Here is a 27,248-nt window from a genome sequence, read left to right on the forward strand (position 1 = left end):
GGGACGTGGGCCTGTGGGTCCCCCGTCCCCTTTGTCACAGAATCAGGCCTAACGCCCGTAAACCGTTGACAATGAGGCTTAAAGATAGAAACCAGTGAATCGCTAAGTGATCTGACAGGGAAGAGTACCCCACTGGAAAACATCAAGTGTTTTAGCAGGATAAAGTAACACTCCTCTCAACATGCCTTATACATACTGGGAGTTTTGAGATTCAAGGGAAATAGAGCATATTCCTTACAATGCATGATAGAATTGATCACAGTTTCTGTATGCAAAAATATTTGACTTTCAAATCTAGCCTTCCTGAAAATCGTTTTTGTCTAGATAAAGGTGCAGTCTGTAAATCAGTGGGGCCAAGATAACCAGGATGTGTGTGTGCGCCCAGCTCCACTGAAGTGAGTGGTGCTATACAGATGTATACTTAATCATAGAATCATAGAATTACCAAGGTTGGAGAAGACCTCCAAGGTCATCTCGTCCAACCGTCCACCTACCACCAGTATTTCCCCACTAAAACATGTCACATGATATTTTACATTAAATTTAGTAAAACCACATCTAAGATCTGTTTAGAGCTTTTACCATACCTGATAATAGCTTTGGTTTCTGATCACAACTGTGATGGAAATAAATGTTGTTTGTTTGTTTTTTTTTTCCTGAATTCATGTACGCTTTTAAAAAACAATGTCATTTAAGGTGTGTTTTCTGTCTCATCTGAAAAACATGAGTCATCCTGCTTTTACACAAAGATAATGTTTAAATTACTCACTTCCTAACCAGTTCATCAGCAATATATCTTGCTGTGTAGCTGGGGGCAGTGTTCACAGTTTGAAACTACAAGCTCAAGTGTTTCCATAAGGTATTTAGAGCCAACATTTTGACACTACTGATAGTCATAGTCATATAAACTTGCTATCCACTTACACCTTTATGAATCTAAAACTTTTAGGTACCTAAATGTTTGCTAATAAAACCCCATAGGCACTTTGATTTCTGGTACTGGGCATAAATTCTCTGTGTTGAGGATCAGGCTTGCCCTACATCACACCTGGCAATTTGTGGCAAAATACTGAGCTGAAGACAGCTTTTGTCCCAAACTAGTTTCCTGAACTTCAGACTATCTTTCAAATCCAAGTAAACCAGTAGTTCTTAAGATATTTTCAAAGATACTTAGAAATAAATTAAAGATCTCTTGAATACATCTGGCTGAATAACTAATTCCAGATTGGTGTTAGAAATTCTCTTTGCAGTAAAAATATCACAGGCATTTATAGGCCTGGAACAGAACTCAGCCTCATTTCTCCATTTGCATTCCTGTTATCTTAAAAACATGCACTTGGAATTGTTTACAATTTTGCAATGAAGACTATTGTTTATTGGCATATAGATTGATATGTAAAAGCAGAGACGGTGGGATGAGTCAGAGAGTAGTAAGCTAGAGTTCAAGAAAAAAGTGCAAGCTTATTTCTTTTGGCTGACAATGTTATATAAACATTTCAGAATTAAGAATTAAAGATTTCAACGTCAAGATACAAAGTTTACTTAACTGAACTTAACTGCTCAGAATTCTGCAAGCTTTGCGAAATATTTTGGACAGACAACCTATGATAAGAGTTTAATTTCAGTCAAAATGTATCATTCCTTTTTCTTCAAGTTACTTAAGGTATGGGTTAATCAGAGGTACACATTTTCATAACGAAGTGCCCCAAATGCATTCAACCCCACTATGGAGTGAAACCTAGTGCTATCATAGTTATAGTACCAAAAAATCAGGATCTTTAACAGCAAAGTTAACTTTTGCTAGAAGGTTGTAACATCTCCTTGTACATTAATTTACTGGCACCTTTTAAAAAAAGCAACACACATTCTATTGTGGTTATTGTTTCTTATGACTGGCATCAAGACTGGCTTCTCCTGAATTAAAGAAAAACCTGGAGGCTGGTAATTTAGTTGCTTGGACGATAGTTCAATTTCTTTACTTAGAGCGAGCATTTGATTAGATAAACATGTTATCTCTGAAACAGAGCATGAAAAGCAACTGAAGTTAAAATCATAAGGAGCCAAATTATTATTTTATTCTGAAGTATGTTTTATTTCGTCTTAACAGTGGTATGATAAGCACTTTTTATTTCTGGATAGTTTAGGTTAAGAGAAAAATGTTTCAACTTTAACAAAACTGTAGAAATACTCATTTTTAATCTCCAATATATGTCAAAAGAGCAAGATATTGACTTCTCTCTATTCCTTCTCCAGATTGAATGAAATGTGACTTAAACTTCTATATGCTTGTTTTCCCAGTGGAAGGATAGCCATAGGAGTATTCACTTCTACACAATGAGTATTTGAAAAGTATAATAAATGTGAAATGTATTACAGTGACATTTTCTGGACATGGTTCTTTTCTTACCACAAAGTTGCACTGCTAATTATCTGAAGGCATTTTCAACAGAGAAGTAATATTACAGATTGTAGCTTGGTAAGTTAATACATTTATATTTTGGCAATTTTAAGAATATAGCAAATTTTGGAAGAGTGAGTAGTCTAGAAAACAAAAATTTAACTACAAAGAAAGAAATGTTTCTTACATTACAGGCTAGAAAAACTTGACTTTTTAGTCAGAATGTTAATGTGCACATCTCTGGCAAATTCATTGAAAGATTCGGTTTGCATTTAATCAGAAAATGTCAATGATGTAACCTTTAAACTTTGATTTGCCTGTTGGGTTACAACTAAGAATTTCTGAGTGATGATAATCTTTGTGTGGGGCATGAGGAGGATATTTAAATCAAGTTCTCCAGCAATTTAAAATGTTTAAAAAAATGTCTTCCAATTTATAACTGTAATATCTTTCTATTAAGGCTGAACAGATGCTTTTGACTGGAGGTTTGAAATCTCTCCTTCCTCATGCACTAAGAAGAATAATTTGTTGCAACAGGGCTGGTATTAGTAATATTTCTGGAATGGCGGAAGGTAAGGCAACCTAACAGCTCTAAATGGAGAGAGACTCTGTTTTGGATTTGTAGCAATATTTTTACATTTTTTCTTTTGCTGTTGATGATGTTTACAAAGGAAAGTAGAACTCTCAAAAGCAATGAATTAAATGAGAAGAAATGTCAAGCTGACTTACATTCTTAACTCGCTTGGGTGTTTTTAAAATCACATTGTATTTACCTGACATTGTGTTCTTAAATCACAGAGCCTTATTAGAGAAAATGTATCATCCTACGTGCGTAAAGTACATGGACTTTGTTTACAAAATGTAGTGTATTCTTCAGCTCCCTGTTATGTCAGTGAGAACTTATGGATGCAGAAAATATTTGAAAAATCTTTAACTAAATCTGACTTTCCTTGCACACATTATCATCACATTTATTAGGTCACATAATGTGTTCTTCACAAACCTTGCTTTACAAAGTGCATAGAGATGTATGGTCACAGAAGTGTTTTTCTGCTTCATTTGTTGCACTATACTACTAAAGTAACTATTTCTTGTTGCCTTCACTATCATTCACCAAATAAATTAAAAACTCTTTCAAAATTTTTCTGAACTGGGACAACAGTGTGTTGAACTCACACCTTGACTGATCACCATGTCCAGCTTAACTAACACTGTTCAGGAATATATTTGTAATGATGGATACATAGTGCTAGTATATACTTCAGCTGATACGAGAAGTGAAAGATACCTTCTCGTCTATTAAAAAAATAAGGATAGTTGTCAGGAGGAACAATGAAGTTATCTAAGAGTTGGTAAAAGAGCTTCCTGACTTTAGAGTATTCCTGGAAATTGCCCACAGATTCAGTCTGACAGCAGTGAATAGCATTTCAAATTCAGTGTTGCCCAAGCTGAATTCACTGACTAAAGCCATAATTTTAAGAATCTGTGAATATAATCAGCACAGTAGAAAGTGCCTGTAGATTTCACATGGGCAGCAGGGAATGAGGCTGTAGGGTAACTCAATGTAGTCTTTTATTCCATGGTAAATTTAGTATGTTTATTTAACAAAAATGAATTTCTGTATTTAGCAAGAGCCTATTTCTGTATTTAGTAACTTTTGTTAGTAATAAAATGAATTTTTGTGCTGAATAGTCCCAAAGGAGCAGTTTGTGGTTGTGTTCAATATGTAAGTACATGCTTGCCTTAATTTAAGCCTTAGCTTTACATTTTTTCATCAGGAACAGTGTTTTATCTTTTGGTTTCTTGGTTAGCTTTGGTCAAAAGTAGGATTTGGCTGATTTCTACAGGTTTTAAAGAAGATCATTGATTTCAACCAAATGACTGTCTCTTGGACGACAGACTACCACAGTCTTTAGGAAAGTGGGAGCTTATTCACAGCCTCTTACTTGTCTGTATGATGTCTGACACAGTAGTAACTTCTCAAGACACTCTGATACACATTGCAAAAAATATTAATGTCTTTGAAACATGCTGCATGGAAGTAGTCAACTTTTTAAGTCAAAGTTGATTCTAAGTGAAGAAAGTGTAGCCGTTCTGTTCATTTTTTGATTTTTTTTTTTAATGTGCATGTATTTTTAGTTAGAAATAGTACCAATGCCTAAGTTTCAGTGTGGCAAGCAACAGATAATTCACAAGCTGTAATTTTCTCTGTTAAGCTGCAGCTCAAGGTAAAATTCCATAGCCAACAAATTCTAAGGCAGCTATGTTGAACCTGCAGCCCACATGTGGCCTGGCACAGCTTGCACTGCAGCTGCCCCCTAACCCGTGCCATCATGGTGGCAGCTCTGCCCCCAAGTGTGCACCCATTGGACAGATAGGTACTTTTTTTCAATATAAATAGCATGGCACTATGCTTAATTTGTAAGGAAATTGTGTTGGTTTTCAAGGATTACAAATTGAAAAGACACCTTCTACAAAAACATGCTGCCAAATTTGATGCATATCAAGGAATGCTTCATAAAGGCAAAATAGCAGAACTGAAGACAAGTCTGTCATCTCAACAAAATCTTTTTTAAAAAAGTTAAAACTCAAACAGACTCCGTTATAAAAGTTAGTTACATGGTAGCAAAAAAAAAAAAAAAAATCTAAACCATTTACTGATGGTGAGTTTGTTTAGCAATGTAAGGAAAGTACGGTAGATACAATGTGTCCTGATAAAAAACAGGTTTCTCTAGAATCAGTTTGTATCTCCAGGCTGCAGCCCGGAGAACTGAAGAAGTAGGAGAATCTATCAAAAGAACTTTGGAGGGTAAAGCTGCAAATGCTGAATGTTATGCTTTGACAACAAATGAAAGTACTGACACTACAGATATGGCTCAGCTTGCCATTTTCATTAGAGGTATTGATGATGAATATAATGTCACTGAAGAAGTGGCTTCTTTGGTGCCATTACAAGACACAACTAAATCTCTTGATTTGTGTGAAGCAGTAAATATTACATTAAAATGAATTTCTTAAACCCTCAGCAACGTATCTGTTATTACTCCTGATAGCACCCCAGCGATGGTTGGTTAAAAAGAGGGACTTAAAAAATTAATAGAACATGATGCAATTGCCACTGGCAGATCATGTTTGATGAAATATCACTGTAGTGTACATCAAGAAAATTTATGTGTGAAAGCTTTAAAGATGGATAATATCATGCAAATCATCATCAAAGCTGTAAATTTCATGAAATCCAACAGATTGAATCATCACCAGTTCCAGGAGTTCCTTAAATGTATGGATACTGATTATGAGGTCATCATTTACTTTTCTGAAAGAAGGTGGCTAAGTCAGGATAAAATGCTAAAAAGATTTTATGATTTGTGAAATGAAATCAAGTCATTTACAGAATCAAAAGGAAAATTTGTGCCAGAACTTGAAGATGAAAATTGGCTCACAGATTTTGCATTTTTGGTGGATTTAAATGAGTTAAACATACGTCTTTTCAAGGTGAAAATCAACTTATCTGGGCTATCTGTTCTCAACTTATCTGTTTCAAGCCATAACAGAGTTCAAAATGAAACTTAAATTATGGCAAGCTCAAGTTATGGCAAATAATTTCATGCATTTTGATGTGCTGGCTAAACACAGGCCTGTGAACAGTGAAAAATACATACCTTTGCTTTCAGTTTTGATAAAGCAATTTGATAACAGGTTTCAAGATTCTCAGACAAAGCAAAAGTTCTTTGCTATATCTGTGATCCCCTTTTCAGTTGGCATAAATGCACTACCTGCACATTTTCAAATGGAATGTATAGAGTTGCAGTCAGACACCCAACTCAAAGAAGAATTTGATAAAAGTCTAGTAAAGAGACATTTTATGACCTACCTTAACAGAGAAAAATTCCCTGTGCTTTACAATCACACCTTATTCATGTCATCTCCTTTTGGTAGTATATACATTTGTGAACCACTGTTCTTATGGATGAAGCACAGGAAGAGCAATATTTCACCAAAAGTCTCTGAGGAACACCTTGAGAGAGCTCACAGAACTGCAACCACTTTCACTAAACAAGACATTGATGCATTAAATTCATGAAAACAAGATCAAATGTCCCACTAGTTTTACATTCTTGTTGCTGTTTGATACATTTCAATTAAAATATATTAAAAATAAATCTTGTTACTTATATACATTAATTCTATTACGTATTTTTTTAATGCAACCTGAGACAATTTCTTTTCACTCAGTGTGGCCCAGGCAAGCCAAAATGTTGGACACTCAGGCTGTAAGTACTGAGCTGCATAAGGACCCTATATCAGGAGTTTACTGTTGTAGGGGCCATGATTTGCAGCTTGGCATTAAATTTTAAAAAATGATGAAACTGTGGTATGCAGTAGCCTTTTTTTCTTTTCGGTTCTGTGTTAACATTTGCACAAGTATTCCTACAGAATACTGATTTCTCAGGTTATATATTAAATCATGTTTCTATTTAAATTCATATAAGTGTTTATGAAAGGAATTACGCAGTCTTCATATTCTGGTGCTTTCCATGTCTATCAACTATTTTAGCTGTAAACAACTTCACGTGCAGAGAACATCTAGCTGCAATTTAGAAAATAATTTTAAAAGCTATGTAATTTCATCACAGAGTTTTGATGTAAAAATCTCCTTCACATAATTTTTATAGGGAATGTACAGAAATCTGTGCTGAATTGTTACTGCTTCATAAATAAAGAGATGAATTAATAACAGTCATTTCTACCTTCTACAATTCCAGGCTATGAACAGGCCAATGTTGTGATTTTGCACAAGTCCTTGGCAGATGACTTTGAGAAGTTCTGCCATGCAAACAGTGGACCCCTGCCACTGCTGTACAGAAGTAAACCTGGGGAATGGAAGCGTCCTTCTCTGAGTAGCGACTCCGATATCAGGTAACTACAGACTGACCCTATTTCTCGAAGTTCTGCAGTGAGTGCTGATGGTGGTTAGGAGAAATCAGTGTTTCAGGGAATAACCTGCTTGTGCTTATATACATTTTAAATGAGTTTATTTTCTTGGAGTTACACCTTTAAGTGAAAACTATGTGTGAATATAACAGAATAGAATCACTTGATCATCTTGTTCCTGAGAAATATATTATCATATTCTCTAAAGCAAAAGGGAAATTTTATGAAATTTCTTAAAGTTCTGTAGTCTGGGAAGAATAAATTGTAATGTTTTACCTCTCTTTTTTTTTTTTTTAGTATGAACACAAGCATAGTGATTATATGATATTTCTGAGGGTAGCAAATACTAATGTTTTTTTCACTGTTTCTCAGAAAGAAATGAAATGGATAAAGTAGGCTATATCTTGTTTCTTGAAAGTGAGTAAATAATACTTGATAATTTTTGATAATTTTTTTGTCATACGTTTTCAGAAAGTATGATAAAGCTGTGGTAACTTCTTATTTCACTGGAACTGACTGCCTGCAGTACAGGAAGTATGAGTATGGAGCTTTTACTGGATCTCTAAAAAGTCTAAAGGATTATTCTGAACAACTGAAGGACATGGTGGCTTTCTATTTAGGCTGCAGCTTTTCTTTTGAAAAAGCTCTTCAAGCTGCTGGCATTCCTGTAAGAAATGTTGAACAGAAATGTAATGTAAGCACGTACAAGGTAAGGATACGCAGACAGACATAATCTCTGCTAAAATCTTTTCATTATTTGTCTATATTCATATTATGTACCTATACTGATCGCTCAGAATCAGAACTTTTTCCCCCATCTTCACAATAGCTTTAGGCAGGTACTAGTGCTGAGTGCATGAAAATATGAGATAAAATATGCCCAGCATCGGATCAGTGCTTTTCGCAACTTCTTGCAAGTCTGAACTGGTATTTTATTCTTTTTCAGTGACAGATCTTTTCCCTGTATGCCATAGCAGCCATTTCATTTGGATTTAGTGCTAGTTTCCTTCTCTGTTTCAGCTGATGACCCATGTACTATTCCGTCTGTCACCTTTAATACATGTCCCACTCTCTACACCATTTCTAGCTAGCAGTAGTATTATTTGTTATGAACCACGATAGCAACTGTTTGTTCTGCAAGTATGATAGTCACATTTTGGATTTTTCCTATGGCTGTAGAGCCCTTATACTGCACATGTGCTAGGAACCCAGGCCTCTGGGACAGTTGTTCCTGAAAAGCATCCACCATAGAATGAAAATTGTAAGAAAGCGTATAGTGCAGATTTTAATGTTGGCAGAACTCCTAATATAATTCTGATTCTAGTAGGTATACCCCTTATTATTATGAACACTTTCAAATACATCTGAACGCCTTTTTTTTCACATAGCTAGTGTACTGTTCTAGTAAACAAGTGTTATCATTTGGCAGTCTTTTACTGTACTGCTGATCAAACTGAAGGAGCAAATGTGTTTCATGTGAGAACTTATATGAAGCTTAAATAAAAAAGAATGCAATTATGTATCTGCTTTTAACAGAAACAGAATTAGGAGAATACCATTGCTTATGGCACAATAATAGTGTGAAGAACTATACAGTGCATTTATTCGGTGACAGATATAATTATTATTAAAAAAATTAACAAACATTTCCTATGCAGCTGTTGCTGTCTACATGTCATACTTATGTTCAAATGCAATTTTATACATCAGACATTTACCTCTAGCAACCTTGGCTGTTTCATTTCTGAATAGAATAATTGCTTCAGCATCCCAGTGAGCAAGGATGATGAACTCTGCAGGTCTTTCCTAGAGGCAGAAAATACTTTTTTTACGTGTAGAACTGGCACTCTGCTTCTGTAGCAGAGGACTGCCAGTTACCACCAGCAGCAGTTCCTGATCCTTGCATGTTATTGAACATCAGAGTTTCTCTGAATACCAGTAGAGAAAGTAAATTCAGACCAAACTGATTTGACGCTATGATAATTTGTTAGCTTTTCACTTTCAATATGGGGCACACAAAATTATTTTCTGGCAATATTATGAATACACTGAGCTCATGCTGTACATTGCATGAACTGAAGCAAGAAACAAGTGGTATAGAGCATTTAGTGATCTATATGAAGAAGCTTAACAGTGGTAGATTTCACTCCTGAATCTTAAAAAAATATATATATTTTTTCAAAGGATTTGAAATTAATGTTATTATCTGGCTTATTTCTTCTAATACTTTTGATTCTTTTAAACTGTCAGACAGCTGTGCCATGCTACAGTATTTCTACTTTTTGCTGCAACTTAGTTGTCACAATGAGACCAATTCCTGAAAGCAAATTGGAAGCAGCTGTGCTAGCAACATCTGAATTAAAAGAAACTCACGGAGCACCAATTCACATGGGCGACCCTGGTCAGTATTTTTCATATTTCATTCCATGTGGTCTTTATTATCAATAAAAAAAATAAAAATGGTGGAGGGGGAGCCATGGGAAGCGATAAGACAAAAATATAGTGGGGCAGGTATTTTAAAGTTTTAATTATTTTAATGGCCACAAACCACAATTAAAGGATAAAAAAAAAGAAAAGGTAGTTTTAGATTGAATGGAATATATAGAGTTCTTGAATAATGGCAGTTATATATCAGAGTGCTTTTGGTAAAAACTGTAGTTGTATTTTTCTAAAATGTATACAGTTTCATTTATATGTGAATGCTTTCTTGTTGCCAGGGATTCCAGTGACAGGGTAGAAAAAAGATTGACGGCATGGGGAGAAGTATGGGTGGATGCATGTGGATGTCAGAAATTTGTCAGTCAGTAGTCTCATGAGCTGCATACACAGCCAGATCACATTGCATGGCATGGAAAGCGATGCCATTGGTAACAGGACACTGCAGTAATGTATTTGGTCTGAGTGCTTAAATCTGAGGAACTAGTAATAATTAATTACTCTGAGTAGAGATTGAGTAAGTGAGAGTCTTTACTGTGTGTTTATTTTTAACAGAAAAAAAAAGGTAAATTAATCACCCAGAATACTGCAAGTAGGTGTTAGAGAAAAGGAAAAGACAACTTAGTAATAGCTGGCTAAGAGTGAGATGTACTTATCCAACCCAGAGAGGTAAAAGATCTCTCATTTCTTTAGCTAAATAATACAGGAAGCTAAGGGAGCAGGACGTGTTCTAGAAACAGCTCGTTTTGCATTGCACTAATTTATTCTTGCTTGCCACTGTTGCAATTCTTATGTTGAGAGAAAAGATGCATTACATCCTGGGGGACTCAGCTTGCACATCTTGTTTGTATTTTGCTGCAAAAGGTGAAGTGAACACATTTTTACTGATGTCATGTACAAAAATGAAAGACAAGACATCTCGGGTACTGAGGACATGCACTCAGAGCAAACTAAACATGCCACTTCAGTGGGATTTGGCACTGCCGTTATTCTCTCAGTATCACCGGGTAGTATTCGGGGACTTCCTCTGACCTTCTGTAATATTACTGCTTGACTGAAATCTATGATGGGTTTATATTGGTCAATGACAGGCCTGCTGGGAATACAAGACCTTTCCAAGCCAGACTACGGAGATCCTCTTCACCTTCACCCTGGTGATATCCCGGTGTTTTGGCCCTGTGGTTTAACAGGAATAGAAGCAGCCATCAACTGCAGTATGTACTGTCTTCAGAAACTCTTAAAGCCATCCTTCAGTCTCGCGCGTGAGTGTGCGTGGGAGAGAAAGATGGCAGAAATCTAAAGCTCTGGCAGCATCAAAGCATCATTCTGATTTCTTACTTTTGAAATATTATTTTGTATTACGCTGTTGTTATACAATAATAAATGGGTCAACCAAGAAGAATAGCCAGGAATACATTTTGTCAAGAGTCAGCAAATTGACCTGGAAAAGATTTTGTTATTGTTTTGTGAAGAATTTAAGTTTTAGTTTTTGTGTCAAAATGAAGTATATGTGATACACTTTATATAATGGAAGCCTTATCCTCTGTAAAGCGTTGTTTTCCTGTGCTTTACCCAGTCATTTACAACAGACATGAGTTCAAAGGGCAAGAAAACACAACTAAACCATAGTGACAGAATTGTATTTCTCCAAGTCATTGATCTATCACAATCTAAGTCACTGCTAGCTTCTCGAATAGGTTGTCTATTCATGTGGTTTGGTGAGGCATATTAAACCTCAATGACCACATTCCCTCTTTTCCTTTAAATTGCTGCCCATGTATTCCCAACAGATCCAGCACAGAGCAAGCACATACCTCCTCCCTTTCCACCATCCTAAGTAGTCTTTTGCTTGTTTAATTATGCCTGCCGTGATTTATCCAAAAACATGCCCATTTTAGCAAATCAAGTATTATGTAGATCAAGACTTCCAGAATTAATAAAGAAAATATTTTCAGATTAGGGAGGTAACATGCTGCCAGACGTGAATAAGCTTATTGTTCACCAGGGTTTTAGTGCTTCTCAAACTCCCTCTTCAATTTCTCTAGCAAAGGGAACTTTTGTCATCATTCCTTGCCTGTTTATAGTTATCCTAGCTAGGTAGACAAGATGCTGTGCAAAGATGTCATTTCCATTTTCTTAGTCAACAACTACTTGCCAGCAGGTAGTAGTTAACACAATTTTGTCATATCACTATTAAAATTATATTCAGAGGTATAGAGAGACACAGCAACAGTCTAGAGCCTAGACAATTAATTAATTTTTACAGAAACAGCATCACCAGCACACTATGAAAACTCAAGTGTTAACTTGTTCTTAGCTCAGTGCAGTTTTTCCACGCATATCAAACCTAGTTTCCAGAGTTGCCAATTCCTGACTGGCTTCCTTGAAGAGTACCAGTTGTCAGTTCCTGAATTGCCTCAGGCTTATATCAGAGATGGTAGTGTAGAAAAACCTGATCTCTACTACCCACATGAGCTTTTCAGAAGGGAAAACATTTTCATATATATATATATATGCACGCATTTCTTTCCTCTGAGTGTTTTGTTGCAGCAATGTGTCTTAAAATATCAACTGTTTTATAAGTCTCATCAGACAGGGATTCTGTGCTGTTAAATAGCTTCTTGTCATTTTTTCTCTCCGATATTTTGATATACTGCAATAACAAAGCGTTTAACTGAAGTTTGTGGGGTTGTTTTTTATTGTTGTTTTTTGTTTTATCTGCTTTAGGATCTCCGTTGGTTTTTACTCATTCTTCTGGCTGCATGTTCATTACTGACCCGAAGAATGACAGTGTTACACTCAGATCCTCAAGAGAAGTCCAGCAAGTCCATTGCATTTCACAAGATCCTTTGCACTATAGTATGGTGTCAGCAGAAGCTGCAAAAAAGATAAAGGCTCTGGAGAGCCTAATTGGAACAGATCCAGGTAAAAACAAAAAATCTCTTCCTTTAACAGATCTGTTATGAGGTAGATATGAATGATCCTGTTTGTATAGCTGTCTGCAAATTTAAGGAATGCAATAAGAACAAAAATAATTTCTTAATATAACTTGTTTTTTTATTTTTCATGATGATATTTAATACCAGAGTTTGACCTAAACCATTCAACCTTACCAGTAAAGGAACATGTAAGTGTGATTACTGTATTCTCTGAAAGTACACAGAAGCTTTGCTGTTTGCAGCAAACTAAAGCGTCCTCAGGGAATAAGAAATGTTTACTGAATAAATCTGAAGTAGGTATGTAAAGTACAGGGCATCTCAGCAAGCTGGTAGCAGCTATGTATGTATTCACTGTTGAGTAAACAACATGTTTCTTTAATATATTCATGACTAATGTTTTCTTACTGGGATATTCTAGTAGTCACATGTCTTCCTCAAGCGTCCCTCTCTGATGGGTGAAATTACACCAACCTCTGCTGACATATTTGTCACTGAGGTCTTGTGTGAGGGACCAAAGTGACCTGATCACAAGAGAATACAGAAAGGTAGGGCTGTGTGTTTGCATAAAAGAAGAGAGGAAAATAAAGGAATAAAGGATTAAAAGCCAAACAGAATAGTGTAGCCATTCCTAAAACTCACACTGAATTAGTCCCTTCTGTTTACTGTAAATTCTGATTTCAGTTTACCACGAATTTTCTGAAATCCTTTACAGGCAGCAGCGGAAAACAGCTAACAGACAGCTCTCCCCAGCTCAGGGTTTGGCTGCATGCATATGTTTGGGTCTGTTTATTTTTACTCACAAAGCCTTTCCTTTTATCCACTCTGGAGTTCAGCATGGCACAATGCCATGCTCTGAAGAAATATGAGACCTAACTTCAGAGCTAGCTCATTTTGTTGCTAAAAGAGAGTGCCTACATTGCTATAGTACTTTATCTCACTTGAAAAACCCCACTTCTAGGAGACTAATTTATCCGTGCCTCTACCTGAGTTCTGTTGAGAACTTTCTTCTGTGTCCAATGTTTACTTTTTATCTATGTGTTGCCTATACATTACGTCGGAGGAATTAAGAGAAAATGTCAGAGGAAACTGGATTCGACAATAGGAAAGAATGAAAAAAGGACAAGAAAGATTAAGATATGAGGAGACTAGAAAACAATAGTGAGGACTTGCCTCTCATTATCAGCTCATGAATATCAGTACATCATGCTAGTATTCATAGTTTTCAGGAGTGCAAGCAAATCGAAAGGACTGCATTGCACACTTGTGTTTCTGAATCCCAGGAAATGGAATAAAAAATACTGAAACAATAAGACTTACACAGATGCTCAGTGTTGCCCTTTCAAGGACTGACCCCAGAGAAGAGAAATCTGCTACTATGCACCCATTTGTCAAGGTCAGATAGCAAGTAACAAGATGATCTTTTAGTAGTCCTGGATAACACCATAGTAATTGAGTTTATCAAGTCTGGCAATAACTTACAGCATCTCTGAACCCTCACTGTTGTGGTTAATGATTTCATTGAGTTGAATTTAATTGGGAATTAACTCTTTCCTGAGGGAATAGAGTTAAATGGAGATAAGGAACCAGCTTACTCATCTGAGGTCCGCATTGAATCTTCTGTAAGATGTGGGAAGCTGAGTATCAATCTAGCTTCAGTAGTTAGGGGTGGTCTGGCACGACTATAACCGCAGATCAGGGGGAAGCAGAGGGTGAAAAGAAGGAAAACAATATTCAATAAACTCTTCTTGGAAAAAAAGAAAACAGGTTGTTTACACTGGTACCTAGAAATACTAGTATAGTAATTTCCAAAACCCAGTTAACTGAAATTCTTAACCTGGAAGCACAGCTTGCTCTCCTCATTACTCATATCCTACACCTTCTCAGGTTTCCTGAGGAAGTCAGCCCAATTCCTGCCTTGACCAGAGGTTTCTCTTTTTTTTTTTTTCCTCCTTCTTCTTACCCATATTGTGTCACTAAAGTACATGGATTCACCCAGACAGAAACTTCAAAAAGAGAGCAATGTATTGAAGTGTACTGCTCTCTTAAATAAATAAGTCTCTAAAAATACTTTTCTAGGTGATCGGGGCATTGTTCATTTACTCCGCCCAGATGAGCTGCTGAAGGCTTGCCTGTCCCTCTCCCACGCTCGCTCCGTGCTGGTAACCACTGGGTTTCCCACCCATTTCAATTATGAGCCACCAGAAGAGAACGACGGGCCTCCAGGAGCCCTTGCTATTGCAGCCATGTTGCAGGCCTTGGAGAAAGATGTAGCCATAGTAACGGATCAGAGAGCCATGGATCTGAATAAAAAGATTATTGAAGAGGCTGTGCAAATAGGTAAGAGACATTTTTCCAGTACTGTCTTGCTAATTTGAGCCAAGGTTCACTTCAGTTGATCTCATTGTAACTTATTACAGGATTTTTTTTTCCAGAGAAGCAAGCAAGCATTCATCCTGTGAGCTCAGATCAGCAGTGCTATGATGTGCAGTTAAAGGTAGCTGGCAGCAAGTTAACGCTTATGCACCTGGGTGGTGAGCCTGGGAGACCTGTTTGGGAAGAATTCTGAATTTCTCTTCTTATCCTAGTAGACCTGCTTTCTATTCCAAGGTCCCATTTAACAGTCCTAACATGTAAAGTATTTTAAATTAAAGAGAGGATGCAGAAAGCTTATCAGGAACTACGTAAACCCACTGAGTCCTAAATATTCCGTTCTCCTTTTTTAAAAAAAGTTACTGAAACACAAATTAAAAAAAAAAGAAATGTAGCATCTGAATTGTCTTTTGTTTTCCTCCAGGAATCCTGAAGGAACCTGTCCCCTTACTGAGTTATCAAAGGGAAAGTGCCAATTCAGCTTTAGTATTTTTGTGTGAGAATGGGAATCCCAGAAGACCTAGGTATGTTCATTTGGTTTTTGAGAATGGGTCACACCTCTGCCGCATAGAGTGATAATAAAAATAATAGCCATGATCTAAGAAGGTGTTATGTTTGCAAGTTCTTAAGAACTGGAACGAGTGGAACAAATATTCAGTCAGAACATTTGTACTGGAGCACATGTCGAGTACAGAATTCCATGTTATTGTGAGATTACACACTTCTGGAATACAAAATGAAACAATACTTTATATATCACTAGCTCTTTCTGTGAAAAAAAAATTAATAGCTTTTCATCTGTTATTCCACTGCAATATGCATATGCATTTGAATACTAAATATAATTTTCCTGGTTTTTAAATCAGGGGAAAAATTAGGATGCTGAGAGGTGGAGTCAGTGAAGGACCAGGGAAAAGAATTAGTCTGCTTTCTAGAGCTTTGGTTCAAGTCTAAAAACTGGGGAATCAAATCCAATTTAGTAAATCTCAAGTGTTCTTAATACCGTGAAAGTGGCTGTGCTAGTGCCTTTAGGCATCCCAAACTAAAGTTATAGAAGTATGCACCAACTTCTTAATATCGACTTGAACTGTTTGCATACTTCGTGTTTGGTATACAATGTTGGGCAGAAATTCAGATGTATACAAGTGTGTGATTAAGGTTAACGCACTGGAGAATTTTGCTAAGTAACTCTATACACATTTCATTACTCAGTAAGCAACTTACGTTTCCTTTAAATAGGCATATGCTGCTCATTTTTTATTGAGCTTTCCTTGTGCAGCATTTTAATCCTGTTACCTTTGGTTTTTTTCTCCTTAATAAAGAGATCTTTCACCCTGCTATTTGGTTCATCAATTTATTCAGTTTATTCACATCCCATCTCCTTCTGAATAGAATCATAGACTCACTAAGGTTGGAAAAGACCTCCAAGATTATCTAGTCCAACTGTCCACCTACCACCAATATTTCCCTGCTAGACCACCTCCCTTACTGCAACATCTAAATGTTTCTTGAACACCTGTGACTCCACCAGCTCCCTGGGCAGCCCATTCCAGCACCTGAACGCTCTTTTGGAAAAGAAATTTTTCCTAAAGTCCAAGCTGGATCTCTCCTAGCACAACTTGGGGCCATTCCCTCTCATTCTATCACTAGTTATCTGGGAGGCCAACTCCCATCTCACCACAACCTCTCTTCACGTAGCTGTAGAGAGTAATAAGGTCTCCCCTGAGCCTCCTTTTCTCCAGACTAAACAATCCCAGCTCCCTCAGCCACTCCTCATAAGGCCTGTGCTCCAGACCCCTCACCAGCTTTGTTGCCCTTCTCTGAACACACTCCAGGGCCTCAATGTCTTTCCTGTAGCGAGGGGCAGCATTTGTATGTGTTATAATTTCAGCATGATACTGTCTTCCATTTTTATGTACTGTTTTAAAATGGTTTTTTATAGCCAAGCATAATTTAATTACAACCAGCTTCTATTTCAGTTGATCCCATATTCCCAAAAACCCTAAAGAAGCATTCCTTTAAAGTTGACAATTAAACTGCTTAAGGTCTCCTGTGTCACAGTAGATACGCACACACAAGTCATTAAGTAATTCAACAGAAACAGTAACCTCTTGACAGTAAAGCTTCAGAAATGGAAGCAAAATAATTTAATTATAATATTCAGTGGCAGAATTGAGTACTAAAATTCTGCTTAAAGCTTTGGACATCTGCAGTACATCTGTGCACTTTCACAAGCCAAAATCTGACATAGGCTTAAAATAAATAAATCCCTCAAATCCACATATAAAGACTCAAACCAAGAACTCCCTGACCAGATACAAGTGAACAATTTCCAAGTACTGTTTGTTAAGCAGAGCCTACATTTCCATTAACAAGGGCCTATATAATCAAAGAGATTCTTTTTTGTTTTGTTTGAAAACAGAGAGACAGGCATCCTGTAAGACATTGCACATTTTAACATGAAACAGAGCAGGCCCAGATGGCTGACCCAAAGAAATATTAATTTGGAAGAGTCCAGGAACTTCTCTATTTATTGGCAGCAAGTGTGGTTTGAGGATGTTTCAGTAAATCTATAGATAAACTAGATTAAGCTATGAAAATAAACTGTAGCAAACTACACAAAGAAATAACAAAACAGTCTCCAAGTTTTACTTTACATCCCAAATGATCAAGAAATAGGACCAACTGCAACAAGAGAAGCAGCCAACAGAAAGTTTTTAGGTGAGAATCATAGCTTTGACTCCTTTCTTCCTCTCTCTAACCAGATTTGATCACCTGATAGCAATAGAGCGAGCTGGGATGGCTGCTGATGGCAATTACTACAACGCCAGGAAAGTTAATATTAAACATCTAGTGGATCCCATAGATGAACTATTTTTAGCTGCACAAACCATTCCAGGAATAACAACAACAGGTATGTACATATATATCTGTGATATGGTCTCAGAAGCAAGAGAATCATGAAACAGGAACTCGTACTTACTGAGAGCAAAGTGGAGCAAGAGGCAGGTGCTGAATAGCTAGCCACTACGGCTGTTTATCTGTGTTGAATTTAAAGAGGTAGTGCTAGAGAAAAATTACAGGTTCCTACAAAAGGGTGCTCACAGAAGAGTTGAATTCAGAGTTATTTAAGGACAAACAAGTGAGCCCAGGTGTCTGTATTATCGGTATGTGAGCATTGTATATATATTATATATATATGAGTGGGCCTACCTACAGCCCCCTAAGTCCAGTTTTTGACACTGACTTCATTCTGTATTTTATAGGTGAAAGGCAGCAGAGAACGCAAATGACTACTGATTTTTGAAATATTGCAACCATTTTATGGTTGTTATACCTGTGTTAAAACAACAGTCTAGATACAATCTTCATTTATATTGCAATTAACAGTACATTCTCCTGAGCAGACTGCGTAGTTCCACCTGGTGTAATAGGTCCTTTTCTCTAAGAAAATGCGAGTGTGATATAATAATCTTGAAAGGAGCGCATTGTCTTCAGTGCTGCGGAGAGATAACTTTGAATTTCACTTACAGAAGTTTAGTATAGAGTTATGTGAGATATTTATGATCTAAATTTATTGATTTTCAGCACTTTAAGTGTAAATTATGAATACTGTACTTTCTGTGACGCATATTATGCATAAGTTACATTTGAAATTCAAATACCATACATTGCAGTGAGGATTTAGAGCTTTTCACAATTCTGGAAATGGATATTCTTTTTCACAGACATTAACTAGCATAAACTTGAGGATATTTCATTTAAACTAACAGGTAAAAGATTTATTTCCACTTAATTAATTGGATTTATTTTTCATTTATTTATATGCTGGTAAGAGAGAAAAGGCAGTTTTTAAGCTAATATTTTTTTTTATCCTCATCCTCAGGTCTCTGAGTGACAAAGGTAGGGTTTTGACATTACACAAGCACCACTGGTTTTACTGAAATCATTGATATTCAGGATTTTTGGAAGACAAATGCACAGTATTTCTGCTTGACCAAAAAAAAAAAAAAATAGGGGCACCACTCTCTAAAAATATACACACTTTGAAAAAATTGCTTTTTTTCATAATTTACCAAAAATTGCTTGATAATTTTGATTTCTTTTCCCTGCACTAACACTACATACACTGAGTACACACACAGGTTAACCTGTGGTAAAGTGATGCCTTCAGCTATTTGTTTCATGATCTTATGTTTATAGACGCTTTTGGTAAAAAAAAAAAAAAGGATAAATCATCTCATATGGAGCTTTGAATGCTCACAGAAACTCTTGGGAAAGACATAGGCTCCTTTATAACTGGAACGTTATATGCTGGTTTCATACTCATTTGATCTTTTTCTCTTTTTAATAAAGGTGTTGGAGATGGAGGAAATGAATTAGGAATGGGGAAGGTAAAAGATGCTGTAAAGAAGCACATAAAAAATGGAGATGTGATAGCTTGTGATGTTGAAGCTGACTTTGCTGTTGTAGCTGGTAAGGGATTTTTTGAATGTGGGAGAGTTGTTAATGTTGTGAAGAGAACTGAAAAGAAAGCGCCTGTCTTTCCAACTAATATGTATTGGCCCTTTCTTTGTGTGACTGTAATCAGTCTCTGTATTGTGTCCATTTTCTGAACAGTTAAGCAACAACTGTACAAGCAGGAATGACTGAAAATTGAAGATGCTGGGTCAAAAGTGCATTTAATTGGAAACAATTGGGCAAATCCTGAATATTCTTGAAAAATCATACCTTAATTAAAACAGCAGGGAAGAGTGATCTGAGAACTATAAAAAAATGTCTGTTCGTATATGAATTTTCAGTATAGTTGGTGTACCTCTGTGGGTGTGACCATAACAGGCCAAAATCAGCCATATTGCTCTGACACGAGGAGGTAAATTCTTTCAGCAGCCATACTTATGCACATCTTAATGTACAGCAAATTTGAATGCCATAGCTTAAAATTCTCTTCTAACGTAACATCTTAACCAGCATTAAGTAAATTCCTTTGTGAAGAGACATGTTCAGCAAGGATCAGTTTATGAACGGAATGGTCCACATTGTACTTGAGCTCAGGTTTCTGACCTGAGTTGGAACACCTGTGTTTCCAACACTGCAGAGACTAGAACAGCAATTTTAGAGGGGAAAAATGGGATTGCACTGATAATTTTATCTACTTCATATTAATTAATGTGCATGTCACACATACAAGGCTGTTATTGTGGAAATCCTCGTGATGTTTACCTTGAAAGCAATCATCACACCCAGATCATAAAAGCAAGTAAGGGGACTGTTCAGTCATTTGAGAGGGTGCACTGAAACATGCACTGCATCCTCAGTGCATCACTACATGCGCTGAAACAACCTCCACAGCTTCTGAAAATCTGGCTGTTCTGCATCTTGGGTGGAGGTGCCAGAGAGAACTTCTCACAGCAAGTTTCAAATCTAACATTCTCCACTACACCCTGACAAAGAAGCTGCCAAACAAGGCTGTGTGATTTAATCACAGCATGCAGACAATTTGTGGATATTAACTACATTCGAATGAATGTCTTTTTGCACACAACATTTAAACAAAAGACATATCAAGACACAGACAACAACTGGTTTCACCACACCTTTCTATGTCATAAAATAGCTGAACTCTAATCAGACGTTATCTGTGACCAAAAAGGGACTCTCTAGAGTGGTACAGCATTCCACTAAGAAATCTGACTTCAGTGAAAATTTGCATGGTTTCACTTCACCCAAAATCATCTGCTTCTGTATTGTTAAAAGCAAAAGACACTGAGCTGTAACACAGTCCCTCAAAAGTTCATGGATTTCACATAAACCAAATGGAATTGTCTTATACACCATGCCCATGTGAGTTTCTGTTTTGTTGGAAAACAAACCAGAAAGTAAGCTAGGGGAAAGCTAGCAGAAATTCAGTCTGAAAACATTTTAATATCTTATCCAATTGTTTGTTTCGAAAATATACGTCCCAAATTAATGTCAATGGTTCGTTCATATCCCAGTTCCATTACAGCATCGCTGTGTGACTCAGCTGAAGTGCCTAATGACTTCTGAGGGTTAGGGACATTTACAATAACTTGTTTTATGTATTCTAATTTTTAACAGTTTGTTTTCGTGGTATTTCCTTTGTTTTGCAGGCGTCTCTAACTGGGGAGGCTATGCCATTGCTTGTGCTCTGTATATTCTCAGCACCTGTGAAATACACGACCGCTATCTGAGGAGAGCTGTGGGGTTTTCACAGTCACCAAAGAAGACAGCCTGGCTGTCTGCACTTCCATCAGTTACAAAGGTAAATTCCAGAGGGTCAGGGAGCTGTGACTTTTTCATGAGCAGATGGAATCAGCTATCAGGCACTAAATCCTGCCTAGCTATTGCTTTTCTTTTGGAGAATTCTTTTGGAGAATTCCTGGCTAATTTGCTTCCACAACGTGTTTAGAATATTCAGGAAAGAATTCAAGGCAGTATGAACATCAAAACCTCAGAAATGAATTTATTTCTGTCTTGTAACTTCAAGCATAAAACCATGCTGCAATATCCAGCATAGATACTGTCTGCAGCACTGAAGTATTTTCACTAAGATGACAGTATGTTTGGCCTCAAATTCCAACAAGGTTTTTTAGAGTAAGTCCTACTTTTATTTCTTGCTGTTTTGATTGTTCATGTAAAGGATATAAAACTGAAACTGATCCAAACTTTCCGCTTAGCTATATTTGCTTATCCTTTGACTTTTAACAAAGCATAAGGCAGCTCCAACATTAGATTAAGTGTTTTTCATGGAATGTTCTTTCAATTTACATCTCGTTTTCCCTTTAAGTTCACATATCACAAATCTACTGTGATCAAATTTCCTGGTAATGAGATATTGCAATTAAATGGGACACTGTATACAGGAAATCCTTCTTGCTTTTATTTTACAATGTTATGCAGCTGGGAATATTGATAATAATCCAATAATGAGCTGTTGAAAGTTCAGCACAAAATCTATTGAGATAAAATTAATGGAAACAGTTTTGTGGGAAGAAAGAAAATGACAAATTGTCTGACAAGCGGAGATTGTATCTTTAATTATAAATCATGCAACAGTAAACAGTGCAGAAGATTTCCTGAGCTTGAACACATTATTGTTCACCTAGTCCATTAGTACAAAAAAATAAAATCAGACTATTTACTGCTGTTTTCCCCCCAATAGTTGCTTTTAATGCTGCAGTAATTACCCTAGTAGGATAAAAAGCACCACTGTACCCATCTCAATGTTTATATTTGTGTACTTGCCTAAGCACCAAGCTGCTTTCTTTTGTTTTACTTTTCTTCCAAAATGGCCTTCCTTCCATGAAACCCATAAATCATAACAACTAAATGAAGACGACCTCCCCTGGAACATGTGTTATTCCTCTGCAGCCTCATGTTAAAGCAACATCACGACTGCATTGTAACAAAACTCAGAACTGTAGTGCTCTCTATTCCTGCTCAACAGAACATGAAGATCATTCAAATTATTCTTTACATATATTTTACTAGGAGATAGAGAGAAGAATTTGGTGATTGCTGAGAACTTTATCAGCAAAAAACAATTCGATCTAGGTAGTTTTACTTACCTTCCAGTTGTGGAGTTGAATCACAGCTGAGTCGGTTCATATGATGTTGGTTTCATTTTTTTAATATTCTTTGTGCTTTTTTTGAGGTGAACGTAGGGAAAGATGTTAATTCTTATGGATGCAAGTAAACCTAATGCTGAATATCCTCAGCCAACTCTGTGCTTTCTTGCAACTCACAACCAGGTTAATATGTTGGGCAGTTGTTCTGCTATTGAACTCTTCATTAATGTAAGCAAAGAACTGTATAGTACTTCTTTCGGAGTCGTGACCTGTACAATCATGAGCAATACATAAAGGTGTCATTTGTTTTAGTGTTCTTTATCAGTTTCGTCATTCACAAGGGAGTTTTTCCATGAACTAAGTGCAAATTACCAAGTTCTTTTTCTACGAATTTGGTGGGTTTGGATTTTGGGGGGGTTCTTTCATTTGTTCTTGGTTACCTCACTCCCAATGTAAACATTTACTAAACAGAGAACTGTGAGCAAACTGCAGCACTTTACGGACCATACTGCCCACTGTGTATGTTTCTTACAAGTTCAACAATAACATTTGCTGATAGAATATAATATCAAGCATAGTTACATAATGCTAAGTAAGCAAGCCCATTTTCCCCATGTAAATAGGTAAAAGAGATGTAGCCTGTAAATATGTAGGAGAAACAATTTGAAATAACAATGAAATTTTGCTTATCCACTTCAGGAGTCTCTTGTGACATGAGAGAGATATAACAGCTTTAGATCTGAATTTATTCTGCATGGTTTAGAGGCCTTTGTAGAAAGAAAGAAACAAATATTTAATGCAAGAACATTAGAGATTTTTACATTACAGATTTTTGGTCATTTGTACGTTTTCAGGATATAAAAGACATTTCTAATGTTATTGTGTAGGAATATCTAATAAGAAGTATTTCAACCTGTAGAACTGTCTGTCAAGGACAGGGGTAGGGCTTTGTTTGGTAGTAGCAATTTTCCTCACAGCAGGGTCTCACACAATGGAAGTAAAACCAACCAGAAAAGGCATTCATAGAAAGAAAAGGCAATCTCAAGGAATTATATATATATATGACTACATCACGGTATTATTTAAGTTACTGAGGAGTGGGATGGAAGGAAGCTAAGATGTGATTAGGATTTTTATTCTCCTTAGATTTTTTTATTAACAAAATTAGAGGAGTACATTACCTTCACAGGAGATGCTAAGGTGGTATATAAAGTTTTAATGGACACATCTCATGTCAAATGAAAAGCAGAGTAGTAGGAATAGTTCTTTTTACATGTCTCCATAATTCTCAGAGATTACTGAAACGACAATTCATGCACCTCTGCCTTAAAGGGCTTTTTATTACAACTACCATGGTAAATTGAACATGTATACACAAGTAATCCGTATAGTCTCCAGGGAAGGAAGGCATACGCAGTCACATTACCTGCTTTTTTGTCAGCATCTGACAACTGAAATGGAATGCCCTTCATTGAAATTCAACAGCAAGTTCAAAATTTGCCAATGGGGAGGTCTGAAAGTTTTAAGATTCTGGGAAATTTCACGGAAGTGATTATCTAGAGAGAAGAGAGAGGGATCTCTTCACTAACGCTGCTAATGAGGTTGTGGCTTTTCAGAAGAAATTTTAGGAGCAAGCAAAACTGCAAGGCATGAGGCCACTTGCAACCGGCTGTCCCTATTCTAGCTGATAGAAGTAGTGGCTCTTTAGGGCTGATTTTATCCCTTCTTTTCATCTCATGATGCTAACGTACCCGTAGGTCACTATCAAGGATTTTGTTCCCACTGTGTACTTTTAACAGCTCAATTTGGAACGTGCTTTATATCTGCTTACATTACTGTTAAGCAAGAAAATAACTGTTACAAACACAAAATAGTTTCAGTTCTAAACATTGCAAATTAAACATTATTTCAAAGAATTCCAGGAAAGAGAAACTTCAGGCTATTTCTTCTCCACAGCCCTTTCTTAAGGGCCCAGAGTTCTCAAAATCAATAGAAAAGGAGGACAGGAAGCAAAAGGCACATTGGCACCACCCAATATGCAGGAAAGGAGAGTGCTCGTGCAGCCTCCTCAGGTTCTGTCAAACTTTTTCTCTGAAATACCCTTCTCCTCCTCTGCAGTTTTTGTTTAATAATGCCCCTGCAGCTTGTTGCTTAGTGAAAACTACAGCAGGTAGTTTGGGTGGAGGTTTCTCTGATTCCGATTTGTTCAGTACAGGAACTTCAGGTCAGGCAGAAGGGATTCATATTTCTGAATTGACACTGTCATGCTGTTTGAAGGAGCGCAGAAAAGAAAAATGGTGATGGCAAAATAAATCCAGAGGGTGAGGTCAGAGTCTTCCCTGGGTTTAAAATAAAGACCTTGGTGAATGCTTTTGTCTGATGCAGGATTCTAATTGTATCGTATTCATTTATCTTTTAAGGAAGAAAAGCTTCTGAAAGCACTTGTGCAGCTTGGGGTCCGCAGTGGAAAATCTGCCAGCCTAGAAATGGAGGTGGACGCGCTGCCCTTCTACAACACCCATTCACTCATGATTGAAAAACTGCTGCAGGAGGCGCAGCACTGACTGCTTCCTAGTGATTTCTAAGTCAGGAGATGATCCTTTGTTATTTCTTTATGTCCTAGGCTCTTGCAAGGTAAAAAAGGGTCAGAAAAAGATGAGTCTGTGTCTCTTAAGTACTGGACTTCTCATCTCTGGTGTCTTGCCAATCCACAACTTTATGTTACTGCCTTCACAAAATTTCTGTGAAATGGGAAGGAGCTATCATGATGATTCAATCCACCTTTCTTTCATGTGATTTTATAATGGATTATTGAAAGATATTACACACTAAGTGGTGATCTGGCTTCTACAAAGAAAACTTCTCATTAAAATGAAATACGATCGCATTGCTGTTCCTGTTTTACTAACCTCATAACTGCAACAGGAAGTAACTCTTGTAGCAACTTGGATTTAAAAATACCCTGTGGTGGGGAGAACAGCTGCAGTGGAGTGTTCAAAACTAAACAAAAAACAGCAAGTGTTAAGGCAGTAAAAGTTGTTAAATACAGGTCTTTTGTACACTTCTTCCTATAGCCCTTCTAGCACTGTCTCCTCATGGTGGTGGGTCCTTGGTGGAAATGTGAGGAGGTGAGGGGAGGGCTCTGATGAGAGTAAGGGCAGCCTAGTAGACTTTCTGTGTAAAAGGAAGGCTGTACTGATCGCCTCCTTTATCTTAGAAATTTACCATTTGTAAATTTTGCCCCTTTCTGCGTAATACAGAAATACTGTAGATATTTTACTCTTAACAACAGGATACCGTAAAGGAGTTAAATACATAATGATTAAAAAATAATACTTAGAAATTAAAATACAGTCAGAAATTAAAGAACATTTGCATTCAGTTTAAAATAAAATTGTGTAAATGAGCATTTAGATGAATTCCAGTTACAGAAATACAGCTCTCGACAAGGCTGTTCGAAGAACAATTAAACTGTATCTCAAAGGCCTACAGGCGCTGAACCAGCACATGACAAGCAGTTGTGCCTTATGCCCGGCTTACGTCATTTAAAGTTGTGCTGTTACTTCAACTCCAGGTAAGGGCCTGTGCTGAAGACCTGACAGTTGTCAGCCCCCACAGCAGACAGCACAGGCTGTGCTTTACACTGCACCTCTCAGACACTGATTGGGTTGTTAGAGTTAGGGCAGTATGGTTAGGTTGCGTTTGGACTTGATGATCTTTAAGGTCTTCTCCAACCTGTGATTCTATGATGCTTTACATGTCATAAAAAGATGATAGTGGTACAAAGTGAGAGTACCAAGCTATTGTGCTTCAGTGGGATCAGGATGGCAGTTCTGTTTAGCCGCTGCTGGTTCCAAAGAACAGTGGTATTTCAGCAGGTAGCAACATCCTCAGTCTCCTTTTACATTCCTTCTCTTACGTAAGACAAGCACATAACTCTTTGAGAAAGAAAAATCAGTTTGTACCACACACACCAGCATTAATTTTCTGAGCTCCCTGAAGATACACAGTCTTTCAGGGCTTACAACAGTCGAACATGTATGAGAGAAAGAAACCTTAATGCCAGAATGCTGATGCACGTTCAGACTTGCTCCCAGTGGTTATTTTATGGTGTATTTTTTGCTTGTTTGCTGTTTTGTTTGTGTTTTTCTTTAAAGAAAAAACAACACATTTTTGAAAGACGTTGCAATGAGACTGTCATTGTAGTTTCAAAATTTGAAAATAGATCCTGTAAAAATCTCCAAAACTACCCAGGCCACGAAGTGAAATATTCCATAAGAACACTTGAAGGGTTGCTTTTTTGCCGAAGCCAGTAACCCCATAGGGTGGAACTTATTTACTGATACACAGCACCCACAAAAGGAAATCTGTATAATTTCAAGATGTCTGTTTGGATAATGAGGCAGGTGAATTCTTTCTCTGTGGGCTACACGCTCAGTAGCTTACTGACATATTACACTCACAGGTGTAATGTAGATCATTCTTTCCGAACATTAACTTCATCAAGGGAACTTGATTTAATGAACTTTTTCTCTTTTCTTTCTAAAATATAAGCTTTAATAAATTTTGCTAAGAAACATA

The 27,248-nt window shown here is 36.9% G+C and overlaps 1 protein-coding gene across 11 annotated transcripts in view; it reads left to right on the plus strand.

Annotated features, from left to right (window-relative positions):
- C6H14orf159 (chromosome 6 C14orf159 homolog) overlaps positions 1-27,248 on the plus strand; it is a 42,989-nt gene extending 15,741 nt beyond the window's left edge. For 4 of the 11 annotated variants that reach the window (XM_021403954.1, XM_021403955.1, XM_021403953.1 and 1 more), the window contains exons 2-14: positions 2,299-2,476; positions 2,859-2,970; positions 7,165-7,318; positions 7,805-8,042; positions 9,584-9,734; positions 10,861-11,031; positions 12,497-12,694; positions 14,785-15,045; positions 15,503-15,602; positions 17,844-17,992; positions 19,435-19,554; positions 21,210-21,361; positions 25,088-27,248. In XM_021403954.1, the coding sequence (XP_021259629.1) occupies positions 2,868-2,970; positions 7,165-7,318; positions 7,805-8,042; positions 9,584-9,734; positions 10,861-11,031; positions 12,497-12,694; positions 14,785-15,045; positions 15,503-15,602; positions 17,844-17,992; positions 19,435-19,554; positions 21,210-21,361; positions 25,088-25,231 (1,941 nt within the window). In that variant the 5' untranslated portion in view covers positions 2,299-2,476; positions 2,859-2,867 and the 3' untranslated portion in view covers positions 25,232-27,248. Of the gene's footprint in view, positions 1-2,298; positions 2,477-2,858; positions 2,971-7,164; positions 7,319-7,804; positions 8,043-9,583; positions 9,735-10,860; positions 11,032-12,496; positions 12,695-14,784; positions 15,046-15,502; positions 15,603-17,843; positions 17,993-19,434; positions 19,555-21,209; positions 21,362-25,087 lie in introns of those variants that run through there. The other 7 variants (XM_021403956.1, XM_021403962.1, XM_021403961.1 and 4 more) reach the window with 3 other exon arrangements.

The sequence above is a fragment of the Numida meleagris genome, chromosome 6 (assembly GCF_002078875.1).
Source record: "Numida meleagris isolate 19003 breed g44 Domestic line chromosome 6, NumMel1.0, whole genome shotgun sequence".
NCBI classification, from domain to species: Eukaryota; Metazoa; Chordata; class Aves; order Galliformes; family Numididae; genus Numida; species Numida meleagris.